Genomic DNA, 14,399 nt, shown 5'->3' on the forward strand with positions numbered 1-14,399 from the left:
AGTCCTAAATTGTGTCTAGGTAGAAAGGTACTGACACAACACCCGTACAGGAAACCCCTCTGTGCAGAACTAAAATGCACGGCGGGCATTTCCCCGAGACGGCTCAAGTTGTGAGGCGCCGGTTCCCGAGAGGGGTTTCGGGGCCGCGCGCCGATGAGGAATTCCGTCCGAACCGGGGTCAGTTCGGACGGGATCACCCCACATGCCTGAGCCTCCTCGATACACCTAGTGGAGTCGGGGCCCAAGTGCCACTTTCGGCGACTCGATGGCTTTGGCCGCGAGCCGGACGCTGGCCTAGGACCAGCTCCTCTGGCGCCATCCAACCCGCTCCTCTGCCATCGAGTAGGTCTCTGACTTTGGTCACCTTGCCAGGCACAGCTCTGTCCTCCGCCAGCCACATGCTTCATTGGCTGTAAAGCGCTTTGGGACGTCCTGAGGCTGCGAAAGGCACAATAGTCTTTCTTTATATCTTATTTTGTTGGATAACGCTCCTGTGAAGCGCCTCAGGACATTTCAGTAGCTTTATCTGAGGGAGGATGTTCTTGCCATGGAGGGAGTGCAGCGAAGATTCACCAGACTGATACCTGGGATGGCAGGAATGACATATGAGGAGAGATTGGGTCGATTGGGCTTGTACTCGCTGGAGTTTAGAAGAATGAGAGGGGATCTCATTGAAACTTATAAAATTCTAACAGGACTAGACAGACTAGATGCAGGAAGGATGTTCCCGATGGCGGGGGAGTCCAGAACCAGGGGTCACAGTCTAAGGATAAGGGGTAAACCATTTAGAACAGAGATGAGGAGGAATTTCTTCACCCAGAGAGTGGTGAACCTGTGGAATTCTCTACCATAGAAGGCAGTGGAGGCCAATTCATTAAATATATTCAAGAAGGAGTTAGATATATTTCTTAAGGCTAAAGGGATCAAGGGATATGGGGAGAAAGCAGGGACAGGGTACTGAGTTTGGATGATCAGCCATGATCTCATTGAATGGCGGAGCAGGCTCGAGGGGCCGGATGGCCGACTCCTGCTCCTATCTTCTATGTTAAAGGCACTATAGAAATGCAAGGTGCTGTTCTATGTTTCTTTGCTCTGTTAGAGGTGGCCGAAATTTCATTCCTAAATGTCCTACTCCTTATCCCCAGGGGTCATAGCCTAAGGATAAGCGGTAGGACATTTAGGACTGAAATGAGGAGGAATTTCTTCACCCAGAGAGTGGTGAACCTGTGGAATTCTCTGCCACAGAGGGCGGTGGAGGCCAGTTCATTAAATATATTCAAGAAAGAGTTGGATATATTTCTTAAGGCTAAAGGGATCAAGGGATATGGGGAGAAGGCAGGGACAGGGTACTGAATTTGGATGATCAGCCATGATCTCATCAAATGGCGGAGCAGGCTCGAAGGGCCGAATGGCCTACTCCTGCTCCTATCTTCTATGTTGCCCCCCGCCAGCACACAGGTATTTAAATATGGCCGGGGGCAAGGGTTAAAGGTCCAAGGTTGCTCTGTGCTCGGCACCTGCGCACTGGTGCTGGGATTTGCCAACTCCGGGTGAGTCGGGTTTGTGGGTTTTTTTGGTTCCGGGGCTGGTGTTCGGGGGAGCGGTTTGGCCGACGGACCGGTATCCGGGAGTGACGTGTTCGGGCTCGGTTGCAGTTCTCGATTCTAGTCGATTGTTGGGGTGGCCGGAGCGGCGGAGGCGGTGAGGGTGAGTGCGGGGGACGGGACGGGCGATTCTCCTGGGCTCCAGGCCTGGGGACGGATCCCGGGCCTCTGAGTGCTGGGAGAATGGGGTGTCCGAGCTGGGCTGGGCCGAGCCGGGCTGTCAGTAGACCGGGGGGGCTGTTGAAGGCCTCCCCCTGGGGCCGCTCCCCACAATTGGGGCCGTGTCCGCGACACAGCGTCGGCACCAAAGGCAGCAGCTAGCGGAAAGAAAGATTTGCATTGCTATAGCGCCTTTCGCAACCTCAGGACGTCCCCGGGCGCTTTACAGCCGATGGAGGACTTTTTGAAGTGGAGTCATTTGTAATGTGGGAAACGCGGCAGCCCATTCGCACACAGCAATGTGATAATGACCAGATAATCTGTATTTCGCTGATGCTGCGTGATGGATAAATATTGGCCAGGACAATATTGGGGAGAAGCATAGACGACAGGAGTAGGATAGCAAAATACTGCGGCTGTTGGAAATCCGAAATAACAACAGAAAATGCTGGAAAAACTCAGCAGGTCAGGCAACATCTGTGGACAGAAATTTGAGTTGACGTTTCGGGTCTAACCCTTTTTCAAAGCAGGAGTAGGCCATTCGGCCGCTCGAGCCTGCTCCGTCATTCAATGCGATCATGGCTGATCATCCAAATTCAGTACCCTGTCCCTGCCTTCTCCCCATATCCCTTGATCCCTTTAGCTTTAAGAAATATATCCAACTCCTTCTTGAATATATTTAATGAATTGGCCTCTACTGCCTTCTGTGGTAGAGAATTCCACAGGTTCACCACTCTCTGGGTGAAGAAATTCCTCCTCATATCTGTCCTAAATGGCTTACCCCCCTTATCCTTAGACTGTGACCCCTGGTTCTGGACTCCCCGACCATCGGGAACATCCTTCCAGCATCTAGTCTGTCTAGTCCTGTTAGAATTTTATAAGTTTCAATGAGATCCCCTCTCATTCTTCTAAACTCCAGCGAGTATAAGCCCAATCGACCCAATCTCTCCTCATACATCATTCCTGCCATCCCAGGTATCAGAGATAGGGAGGGGCGAGTCCATAGAGGGATTTGAAAACCAGGATGAGAATTTTAAAATTCAGGCCTTGCTTAACCGGGAGTCAACATTAACTACTTTTGAGTGTAGTCACTGTTGTAATTATCTGTGAAGAGCTTTGGGATGTCCTGAGGTTGTAAAAGGTGCTATATAAAGGCAATCTTTGCAGGTGGCAGGACAAGTTTGCAATATGCATTTTGGCAGGAGGAATGAGGAGTGGCAATATGAACTAAATGGTGCAATTTTAAAGGGGGTGTAGGAACAGGGAGACCTGCGGGGGTGTGTACACAAATCATTGAAGGTGAAAGGACAAGTTGAAAAGGCTGTTGCAAAGCATTTGGGATCCTTGGCTTTTGTAGAGTACAAAGGCCAGGAAGTTATCTGTGAAGTAAACCTTGATAAAACACTGGTTAAGCCTCAGCTTAGAGTATTGTGTTCAATTCTGGGCACCGCACTTTGGGAAGGATGTCAAGGGATGAAGGGCTTCAGTTATGTGGAGAGACTGGAGAAGCTGGGGTTTGTTCTCCTTCGAGCAGAGAAGGTTTAGAGGAGATTTGAGAGAGGTGTTCAAAATCATGAATAGTTTTGATAGAGTAAATAAGGAGCAACTGTTTCCAGTCGCCGAAGTGTTGGTAACCAGAGGACACAGATTCAAGGTGATTGGCAAAAGAGGTGACGTGAGGAAACATTTCTTTACACAGCGAGTTATGATCTGGAATGCACTGCCTGAAATAGTGGTGGAAGCAGATTGAATAGTAGCATTCAAAAGAGAAGTGGGTAAATACTTGAAGGGGAAAAAAATTACAGGGCTATGGGGAAAGAGCAGGGGAGTGGAATTAATTGGTAGCTCTACCAAAGATCCGGCACAGATACGATGGCCTCCTTCTGAGCTGTATCATTCTATGATTCTAAGTCAAGAAGAAAAACTGTTTATAAAATTTTTTTAAAAAAAATGGGATTCTTGGCTTTATTAATAAGTACAAAAGCAAGGAAGTTATTGTTAGATCCGTGTATCTTGATGTTGTGTGTCCTTCAATAACTAGACACGAGACTGCAGGGAACAATCAACAGGTGTTTACTGGATGAGGGTTACTCTTAAAAACTAAACGTACAGATCCCTACTCAGGGTTTATATACAGGTGTGGTCACTGCCGGTACTATAGTATACAGGAGCTGTAAAAAGTAGTTCTCCCCTTAAAGGTACATACACTACAATTCCTCCCCTTTTAGATTAACAGTACCATAACATTCATTTAACAATTAACACTTTTAACATGCACATTAACTGAAAATAGTCCATTTATAAATTCAGTCTTTGGGGCGGCTTCCTGATCCTTTCTGGATAGCGCCTTTCTTGAGTGTCTTGCTCTTGGTGCGGAGGTGATTCTGGCCCCCTGTCGTCGGTTGGTTCATCAGCTTCCGATGCTACTGTTTCTGGGGTAGATGCTACCTGTATGTCGGGTCCATCACCAGGTACGCGAGACATGGGGTTGACTCGTTCCTGTGACTCTAGGATCTGGTCGACATGGCGTCTCACAATGTTCTCCCCAACATCCACTGTGTACATTAGTGGCCCCTGCCGTGTGCATATCGTTCCTGGTTGCCATTTCTCTGTTCGGTAGTCGCGGGCCAAGACTGGTTGCCCTACATTGAAGCTCCTTGTCGGCTTCTCATTGATGTGCTGGAATTGCTTATTCTCAACATCTCTTCGTACATTTGGTCTGAGCAAATCCAGACGAGATCTCAACCTTCGGTTAAAGAACATCATGGCCGGGGTCTGGTTGGTGACTGCATGTGTCGCATTTCTGTAGGCTAACAGGAAGTTGTCCACCTTATGCTGCAGTGGAATGTCGTCATCGCACATGGCCCTTACTGCTTTGTTTAAAGGTTTGTACGAACCTCTCAGCCAATCCATTTGTGGCTGGATGATACGGGGCGGATGTGTAATGCCTTACCCCATTTCATGAATCTTCGAAACTCTTCGGACACAAACTGTGGTCCGTTATCAGAGCAAATCTGCTCTGGCAAGCCGTTCCTGGCAAATATGGTCCGTAGGACTGCAATAGTTTTCTCCGTGGTGGTGGACGACATTTTGATCACCTCAGGCCATTTCGAGTGCGCATCCACGGCTATTAAAAACATTGAGTCCATGAATGGACCAGCAAAATCAATATGCACCCGTTGCCATGGAGATGAGGGCCACTCCCATGGGTGTAGAGGGGCATGTGGTGGTGCATTTTGGACCTTCTGGCATCCTGAGCAGCTCTTTGTCAGGTCCTCGATTTGCTGAACGATCCCCGGCCACCACACATAAGCCCTAGCAAGGCTTTTCAATTTCACCCCTCCCAGATGGCTTTCGTGAAGCTCATTTAGCACTCTCCCTTAATTTGGGTGGAATTACCACTCGGGATCCACACATCAAGGTCCCCTGGCATACTGACAGCTGTTCTCTTCTGGATGAGAATGCTGGCAACAGTGAGTCGCCATGTGTTGGCCATCCCTTCACCGTCAAGTCATATACCCGAGACAGTGTCGGGTCATTTCGGGTCTCCTCTATATCAGCGTTAGTTACTGGCAAGCGTTCAATTATAGTCGAATAAAATATTTCGACAGGGTCCACTGCTGGTGCTTCCTCCGCAGTAGGCAGTGGCAGGCGTGATAGCCCGTCAGCGTTTCCATGCTGTTTTGTGCCCTTATACTCGATTTCATATTGGTTCGCCCCTAGGAAAAGGGACCATCTTTGTAGCCGTTGCGCAGTCATCACCGGAACGCCCTTCTTTGGATTAAAGATGGAGACAAGTGGTTGGTGGTCAGTCAGCAAGGTGAGCTTCTGCCCGTGCAGATAGTGGTTGAACTTTTTCACTCCCCACACTAGGCTGAGGGCCTCCCTGTCAATCTGGGCGTAGTTACGCTCGGCTGAGGTTAGTGACCGAGACGGAAAGGCTACCGGCCTCTCCGAGCCGTCCGGGAATTTGTGCGACAGCACCGCTCCAATGCCATAGGGTGATGCATCACACGCCGACCGAATTGGTAGTGCTGGGTTGAAATGAGCCAACACCTCTTTTGATGTGATCAATTCTTTGCACTTCTGGAAAGCTCGTTTACATTTGACATTCCACTTCCATGGTACCCCCGTTTGCAGTAGGGTGTTCAGTGGGTGTAGTACTGTAGACAAATTCGGCAAGAACTTATGGTAGTAGTTCACCAGCCCGAGGAACGACCTCAGTTGTGACACATTTTCCGGTGCTGGAGCCTTGACTACTGCCTCAATCTTTTCAGGGGACTTATGTAACCCCTCTTCATCAATAACGTGGCCACAATACGAGATCTGCTTCTGGAAAAACTCGCATTTGTGGCGATTAGCTCGGAGCCCATATTCCTTCAATCTAGTGAGCACCTGCTCCAGGTTGGCAAGGTGATCACTGTCATTTTCGCCCGTGACCAGGATGTCATCCAAATAACACTGGGTCCCTGGAATCCCTTGCAGGACTTGATCCATTGCCCTTTGCCAAATAGCCGGAGCTGATGCTACCCCGAACACCAGCCGGTTGTATTGGTAAAGACCTTTTGAGTGTTGATCGTGAGATACTGTTTCAAGGCTTCTTCTACCTCCATTTGCAGGTACGCCTGGGCCAGATCAATCTTCGTGAAGCGTTTTCTTCCAGATAGCGAGGCGAAAATATCTTCAATCCGCAGCAGCGGATATTGTTCCGTGTGAAGGACTGGGTTTACTGTCACCTTAAAGTCCCCACAGATGCGAACCTTCTTTGGTTCCCCAGGCGTATTACTCAACGACCTCTTCATTACAGGAACGATGGGTGTAGCCCACTCGCTCCAGTCCACTTTGGACAGTACTCCTGAACGTTCCAACCCTTCCAGCTCTGCTTCGACGGCTGGGCGGATCGCATAAGGTACCGGTCTGGCCGTAAAAAACTTTGGACTTGCATTTTCCTCTATTTTGATCGTCGCTGTTATGCCTTTGTGTTCAGAGTCCCTCCTGGAACACTTCTTGTGCATCAGTTAGCATTTTTGACAGTCGTCCAGGTGTGACGTCGTCATCCTTTTTGGCATCTACAGTCAGTGCTTGTATGGAATGTGAATCTAGCTGTATCTTCCGGATCCATTCATGTCCTAGTAGTGGTGGTCCTCCATCTGGCAATACATATAGGTCCATTTTTGGTGTTTCCTTGCCGTTATATATAACGTTCACCCTTATTTTTCCTTTGGGGTAGACTTTTTGCCCCATATACGTCTTCAAGACAATCTCTGTATCTCTCAAGGGTATATGTGAGAATAGCCGCTTGTAGTCCCTTCGGTTTATGACTGTTAGGGCTGATCCTGTGTCCAGTTCCATTTTCACTTGGACTCCGGCTATCTTGAGCGTGACCCAGCTGATCCTCCGTTTTGATCACCTTATGTAGTTTCAGACAACCCAGCTCCTTGCTTCCGGAGTCTGTATCACTTTTCTGTTTGTCTGAACTACTCTCCGTCACCTTATGTACCTTCTTGTACTTCTGTGGAGATTTCTTGCTGCTGGTTTTCTTTCCCGACCTGCAGACTCTTGCTATGTGTCCTACTTTTCCACACTGTCTGCACACTTTGTCCTTGAACCAGCAATCATTATGGTCGTGTGTTGTTCTGCCGCAGCGATAGCACTTCACTGTTCCGTATGACATTTCATTTGTGCCATATTCTTGCGGTCTCCGTTGTATCTCTGCAGCGCCCCGTGCGGCTGCTTCATGTGATACTGCCATGCTGAAAGCCTTGTCTAGCGTAAGATCCTTTTCTGATAGAAGCCGTTTCTGGGTTCCTTCACTCTGAAGCCCACACACAAACTTGTCCCTTAACGTATCTGCTAGTCCCATTCCAAACTGGCAGTGTTACGATAGCTTGCGCAGTTCCGTTAAATACTCAGCATTACTTTCATCTTTATGCTGGTTCCTTTTGTGAAACTTAAATCTTTCTGCTATCAGCAGCGGTGTGGGGTTTAAGTGGTCCTGTAGGATTGACACTATGTTTCCAAAATCCTTTTCCACTGGCTTCTCTGGGGTTACTAGGTTTCGCAGTAAGCCATACGTTTTTGCACCCATTGAAATCAACAATACCAGCGTTTTCCTTTCATCTGGCACTTAATTCGCCTTGCAGTACACTTCTATGCGTTCGACATATGTCATCCAATCTTCGACTTCATTGTCGAACGCTGTGATACTGCCACTCTTCGGCATCCCTGGGTGTGGTTAGACTGGCTCAAAATGGCGTTTTCCCGCGCTCTCCCTTCTTCTCCGCTGTGGCTCAAAATGGCATCTCCCGCGCTTTCCTTTCTTCCCCGCTGATGCTGCTCGGCCCTTGAACACCGGCTGCGCTCTGCGCGTTTTCCTTTCTTCCCCGCTGACGCTGCTCATCCCTTGAACACCGGCTGTGTTCTGCGCGTTTTCCTGCGCGCGCCTCTCGTTGATGCTGCTCGGCCCTGAACATCGGCTGCGCCCTGTGCGTTCTACCCTCTCCTCCTGTCGACGCTGCTCGGTCCTGAACACCGGCTGCGCCCTGTGCGCTCTACCCCCTCTCTTTTGTCGACGCTGCTCGGCCTTTTTTTGTGCCGTCGGTCGGCTCTAGCCGCCGCTGTCCGGGAAGGGTCTGCACCGTACCTGTTGCCAGGCCGTTTCGCTGGGCCACCGTGACTGGAGAACCAAGCCCAGCTCTCAACAGCCTCCCCTGCGATGCTCAAGTCTCCTCTGGATGGTCGACGCCCGTGCTTCTGGACTCGGCCTTCTTCCACTGTTCTCCAGGAGCGAATCCCTGGGAGGTGATGCAGAGTTGCAGGTAGGTTTGAATCGTCTCGTCGCCAATGTTAGATCCGTGTATCTTGATGTTGTGTGTCCTTCAATAACTAGACACGAGACTGCAGGGAACAATCAACAGGTGTTTACTGGATGAGGGTTACTCTTAAAAACTAAACGTACAGATCCCTATTCAGGGTTTATATACAGGTGTGGTCACTGCCGGTATTACAGTATACAGGAGCTGTAAAAAGTAGTTCTCCCCTTAAAGGTACATACACTACAGTTATGCTAAACCCTCATAAACCGCTGGTTAAGCCTCAGCTGGAGTATTCTGTTCAAGTCTGGGCACTGCACTTTAGGAAGGATGTCAAGGCCTTGGAGAGGGTGCAGAGGAGTTTTACTAGAATGGTACCAGGGATGAGGGACTTCAGTTATGTGGAGAGACTGAAGAAGCTGGGGTGGTTCTCCTTGAAGCAGAGAAGGTTAAAAGAAGATTTGATAGAGGTGTTCAAAATCATGTATGCTTTTGCCAGAGTAAGTAGAGAGAAACTGTTTCCAGTGGCAGAAGGGTCGGTAACCAGAGGACACAGATTCAAGGTAAAAAGAACCAGAGGTGAGATGAGACGAAAAACTTTATGCAGCGAGTTGTTGTGATCGAGAAACTCCAGTACGATTTGGACAGGTTGGGTGATTGGGCAGAAGCATGGTAGATGCAATATATTGTGGATAAATGCAAGGTTATCCACTTTGATGTCAAAAACAGGAAGGCAATAGATTGGAAGAAGGGGAAGTGCAACGAGACCTGGGTGTCCTTGTGCGCCAGTCGCTGAAGGTAAGCATGCAGGTGCAGCAGGCTGTTAAGAAGGCAAATGGTATGTTGGCCTTTGTAGCGAGAGGATTCGAGTACAGGAATAAGGATGTCTTGCTGCAGTTGTACAGGGCCTTGGTGAGACCACACCTTGAGTATTGTGTGCCGTTTTGGTCGCCTTATCTGAGGAAGGATGTTCTTGCCATGGAGGGAGTTCAGCGAAGATTCACCAGACTGATACCTGGGATGGCAGGAATGACGTATGAGGAGAGATTGGGTCGATTGGGCTTATACTCACTGGAGTTTAGAAGAATGAGAGGGGATCTCATTGAAATTTATAAAATTCTAACAGGACTAGATGCAGGAAGGATGTTCCTGATGGTTGGGGAGTCCAGAACCAGGGGTCACAGTCTAAGGATAAGGGGTAAGCCATTTTGGACAGAGATGAGGAGGAATTTTTTCACCCAGAGAGTGGTGAACCTGTGGAATTCTCTACCACAGAAGGCAGTAGAGGCCAATTCATTAAATATATTCAAGAAGGAGTTAGATATATTTCTTAAGGCTAAAGGGATCAAGGGATATGGGGAGAAGGCAGGGACAGGGTACTGAATTTGGATGATCAGCCATGATCTCATTGAATGACAGAGCAGGCTCAAGGGGCCGAATGGCCTACTCCTCCTATCTTCTATGTTTCTATGATCTGGAATGCACTACCTGAAAGGGTGGTGGAAGCAGATTCAACAGTAACTTTCAAAAGGAAATTGGATAAATGCATAAAAGGGAAAAAAAATTACAGGGCTATGGGGGAAGGAGCAGGGGGAGTGAGACTAATTGGAGAGCTCTTTCAAAGAGCTGGCACAGGCACGATGGGCCGAATGGCCTCCTTCTGTGCTGTATCATTCTCTGATGCGATCTCTACCCCAGCCAGGACCTGGTCCAGCTCTCTCTTGAAGGTGAGCAAGGAGTCGGCATCCACCAAACGTCCCAGCAGTGCAGGGATGGAACCTGGCATTTCAGTAGTGCCTTTCACGACCGCAGGACGTCCCAAAGCGCTTTACAGCCAATGAAGTACTTTTTTGAAGTGTAGTCACTGTTGTAATGTAGGAAATGTAGCGGCCAGTTTGCCACAATAAGCTCCCACAAACAGCAATGTGATAATGACCAGATAATCTGTTTAGTGATGTTGATTGAGGGATAAATATTGGCCAGAACACCGGGGATAACGCCCCTGCTCTTCTTCGAAATAGTGCCACGGGATCTTTTACGTCCACCTGACAGAGCATACATGTTTAACATCTCATCCAAAAGACGGCACCTCCGACAGTGCAGCACTCCCTCAGCACTGCACTGGGCGCGTCAGCCTAGATTTTTGTGCTCAAGTCTCTGGAGTGGGACTTGCCTCAGTCAGAAGATCGTGGGTTCGAGAGTGCTACCTCTTGGGTCAGTGGGGGAATTTAACCTATTTATCTACTGAAATGGCTGTTTGTTTTCTTTACCACTCTAGGCCCCAGCCAGAAAGCGATTCAACTTTTCCATGTGCAGTAATATTTTTTCTTGAGGCAGGAATTCATTGACTCTGTCAAAGAATATACATGGATCAATCATTAATAGAACATTCGTTACATGTTTCTTGTGTGATTCCCAACCTCTCTACTATAAAGGAGGTGTCTATGTTGATTTCTCAAAACCTTAGGAGAAACCCTGCAAGAATATTCTTCTAGGCGGTTTGTCCTGTCAATTTACACTGCAGCCGTTCCTGTGACTGAAGAGCTAGGGGATAATGTGTGTTACTTCAGATTTCCAGCATCTGCAGTATTTTGCTGTCGTATGTGTGTATAAACCCTTGGCTCAGTGGTAGCACACTCGCCTGAGTCAGCAGGTTGGGGGTTCAAGCCCCACGCCAGGATTTGAGCTCGTATTCTTGGCTGATGCGTCAATGTAGTGCCGAGGGAGTGCTGCATATTTGGAGGTGTTGTCTTTGAGGTGAGACATTAAACAGAGTCTGCTCTATCGGGTGAACGTGTAAACTCCCATGGCAGCATTCGAAGAAGATCGGGGGAATTCTCCCAGTGTCCTGGCCGACATTTACCTCTTCAACCAACACCACTTTAAAAAAAAAACAAAAAAAAAACAGTTTGGTCATTGGGACCTTGCTGTGAACAAATTGGCTGCCACATTTCCCCATGTTACAACAGAGACCGCTCTCGAATCATTAATTGGCTGTGAAGAGCTTTGGGAAGTCCTGAGGTTGTGAAAGGTGCGATGTAAATGCAAGTTCTTTCTAATGTTTCTTAAATGACTTGCAGTAGAACTTACCAGTAAGATGTGGTAGTGGACATGTTTCACACTATTTCTTGTGACTGTAGATGCATAGAAAGAACATAACAGGAGTAGGCCATACGGCCCCTCGAGCCTGCTCCGCCACTCAATAAGATCATGGCGGATCATCGACCTCAACACCACTTTCCCGCCCGATCTCCATAGCCCTCGATTCCCCTAGAGTCCAAAAATCTATCGATCTCAGCCTTGAATATACTCAAAGACTCAGCATTTACAGCCCTCTGGGGCAGAGAATTCCAAAGATTCACAACCCTCTGAGTGAAAAAATTTCTCCTCATCTCAGTCTTAAATGGCCGACCCCTTATCCTGAGACTGTGCCCCCTAGTTCTAGACACTCCAGCCAGGGGAAACAACCTCTCAGCATCTACCCTGTCAATCCCCCTCAGAATCTTGTATGTTTCAATGAGATCACCTCTCATTCTTCTAAACGCCAGAGAGTATCGGCCCATTCTACACAATCTCTCATCATAGGACAGCCCTCTCATCCCAGGAATCAATCTAGTGAACCTTCGTTGCACCGCCTCCAAGGCAAGTATATCCTTCCTCAGATAAGGAGACCAAAACAGTGCCCAGTACTCCCGGTGTGGTCTCACCAAGGCCCTGTACAATTGTAGCAAGACTTCCTTACTCTTATACTCCAACCCCTTGCAATAAAGGCCAACATGCCATTTGCCTCCCTTATTGCTTGCTGTACCTGCACGCTAGCTTTCTGTGTTTCTTGCACGAGGACACCCAAATCTCTCTGAACACCAACATTTGAAAGTTTCTCACCATTTAAAAAATATTCTGTGTTTCTATTCTTCCTACCAAAGTGAGTAACCTCACATTTCCCTACATTATACTCCATCAGCCACCTTACTGCCCACTCACTTAGTCTATCTATATCCCTTTGCAGACTCATCAGCAAACTTGGATACATTACACTCGGTCCCTTCATCTAGGACATTAATATAGATCGTAAATAGCTGAGGCCCCAACACTGATCCTTGTAGCACCCCACTAGTTACAGCCTGCCAACTTGAAAAAATCCATTTATCCCTACTTTCTGTTTTCTGTCCGTTAACCAATCCTCTATCCATGCTCCTATATTACCCCCAACCCCATGAGCCCTAATCTTTTGTAATCTTTTATGTGGCACCTTATCGAATGCCTTTTGGAAATCCAAATATACTACATCAGGCGGTTAAGAAGGCAAATGGTATGTTGGCCTTCATAGCGAGAGGATTCGAGTACAGGAGCAAGGATGTCATGCTGCAGTTGTACAGGGCCTTGGTGAGACCACACCTTGAGTATTGTGTGCAGTTTTGGTCGCCTTATCTGAGGAAGGATGTTCTTGCCATGGAGGGAGTGCAGCGAAGATTCACCAGACTGATACCTGAGATGGCAGGAATGACGTATGATTAGGCTTATATTCGCTAGAATTTAGAAGAATGAGAGGGGATCTCATTGAAACTTAAAATTCTAAAAGGACTAGACAGACTAGATGCAGAAAGTATGTTCCCGATGGCGGGGGAATCCAGAACCAGGGGTCACAGTCTAAGGATAAGGGGTAAGCCATTTAGGACAGAGATGAGGAGGAATTTCTTCACCCAGAGAGTGGTGAACCTGTGGAATTCTCTACCACAGAAGGCAGTAAAGGCCAATTCATTAAATATATTTTAAGAAGGAGTTAGATCTATTTCTTAAGGCTAAAGGGATCAAGGGATATGGGGAGAAGGCAGGGACAGGGTACTGAGTTTGGATGATCAGCCATGATCTCATTAAATGGCGGCGCGGGCTTGAGGGGCCGAATGGCCTACTCCTGCTCCTATTTTCTATGTTTCTGTCCACTGGTTCCCCTTTATCTACCCTGCAAGCTACATCCTCAAAAAAACTCTAATAAATTTGTCAAACATGATTTCACTTTCATCAAACCATGTTGACTCTGCCTAATCATGTTATGATTTTCTAAGTGCCCTGATACCACTTCCTTAACAATGGATTCCAGCATTTTCCCGACGACTGATGTCCGGCTAACTGACCTGTCGTTCCCTGTTTTTTCTCTCCCTCCTTTCTTGAATAGTGGTGTTACATTTACGACCTTCCAATCCGCTGGGACCTCTCTAGAATCTAGGGAATTTTGGAAGATCAAAACCAATGTATCCACTATCTCTTCAGCCACCTCTTTTAGAACCCTAGGATGTAGGCCGTCGGGTCCAGGGGATTTGTCGGCTTTTAGTCCCATTCGTTTCTCTAGTACTTTTTCTCTACTTATATTAATTACGTTAAGTTCCTCACCCTCATTAGACCCTTGGTTCCCCACCATTTTTGGTATGCTTTTTGTGTCTACTGTGAAGACGGATACAAAATATTTGTTTAACGTTTCTGCCATTTCCTTATTCCCCATAATAATTACTCCCGTCTCAGCCTCTAAGGGACCAACGTTTACTTTTGCTACTCTTTTCCTTTTTACATACTTGTAGAAACTCTTACAATCTGCTTTTATATTTCTTGCTAGTTTTCTCTCATTCTATTTTTTCCCTTTTCATCAATTTTTTGGTCAACCTTTGCTGGTTTCTGATCCTCAGGCTTACTATTATTCTTTGCAACATTATAAGCTTCTTCTTTCAATCTAATGCTATCTTTAACTTTAGTTAGCCACAGTTGGATCACTTTTCCCCTGGCGTTTTTCTTTCTCAATGGAATGTGTTTTTGTTGAGAATTATGAAAT

The 14,399-nt window shown here is 47.5% G+C and overlaps 1 protein-coding gene across 5 annotated transcripts in view; it reads left to right on the plus strand.

Annotated features, from left to right (window-relative positions):
- The first annotated feature begins 1,477 nt into the window (after positions 1-1,477).
- ykt6 (YKT6 v-SNARE homolog (S. cerevisiae)) overlaps positions 1,478-14,399 on the plus strand; it is a 29,503-nt gene continuing 16,581 nt past the window's right edge. The window contains exon 1 of one of the 5 annotated variants that reach the window (XM_085971262.1): positions 1,478-1,550. Coding sequence is in view for 2 of the 5 variants with exons in the window: in XM_085971259.1 (XP_085827385.1) it covers positions 2,209-2,228 (20 nt within the window). In the remaining 3 variants the exon portion in view is untranslated. Of the gene's footprint in view, positions 1,551-1,617; positions 1,708-1,879; positions 2,229-8,347; positions 8,582-14,399 lie in introns of those variants that run through there. The other 4 variants (XM_085971261.1, XM_085971263.1, XM_085971259.1 and 1 more) reach the window with 4 other exon arrangements.

Source organism: Somniosus microcephalus, chromosome 30, assembly GCF_052327205.1.
Source record: "Somniosus microcephalus isolate GS21.2 chromosome 30, FLI_Smic_1.0, whole genome shotgun sequence".
Classification (NCBI taxonomy): domain Eukaryota; kingdom Metazoa; phylum Chordata; class Chondrichthyes; order Squaliformes; family Somniosidae; genus Somniosus; species Somniosus microcephalus.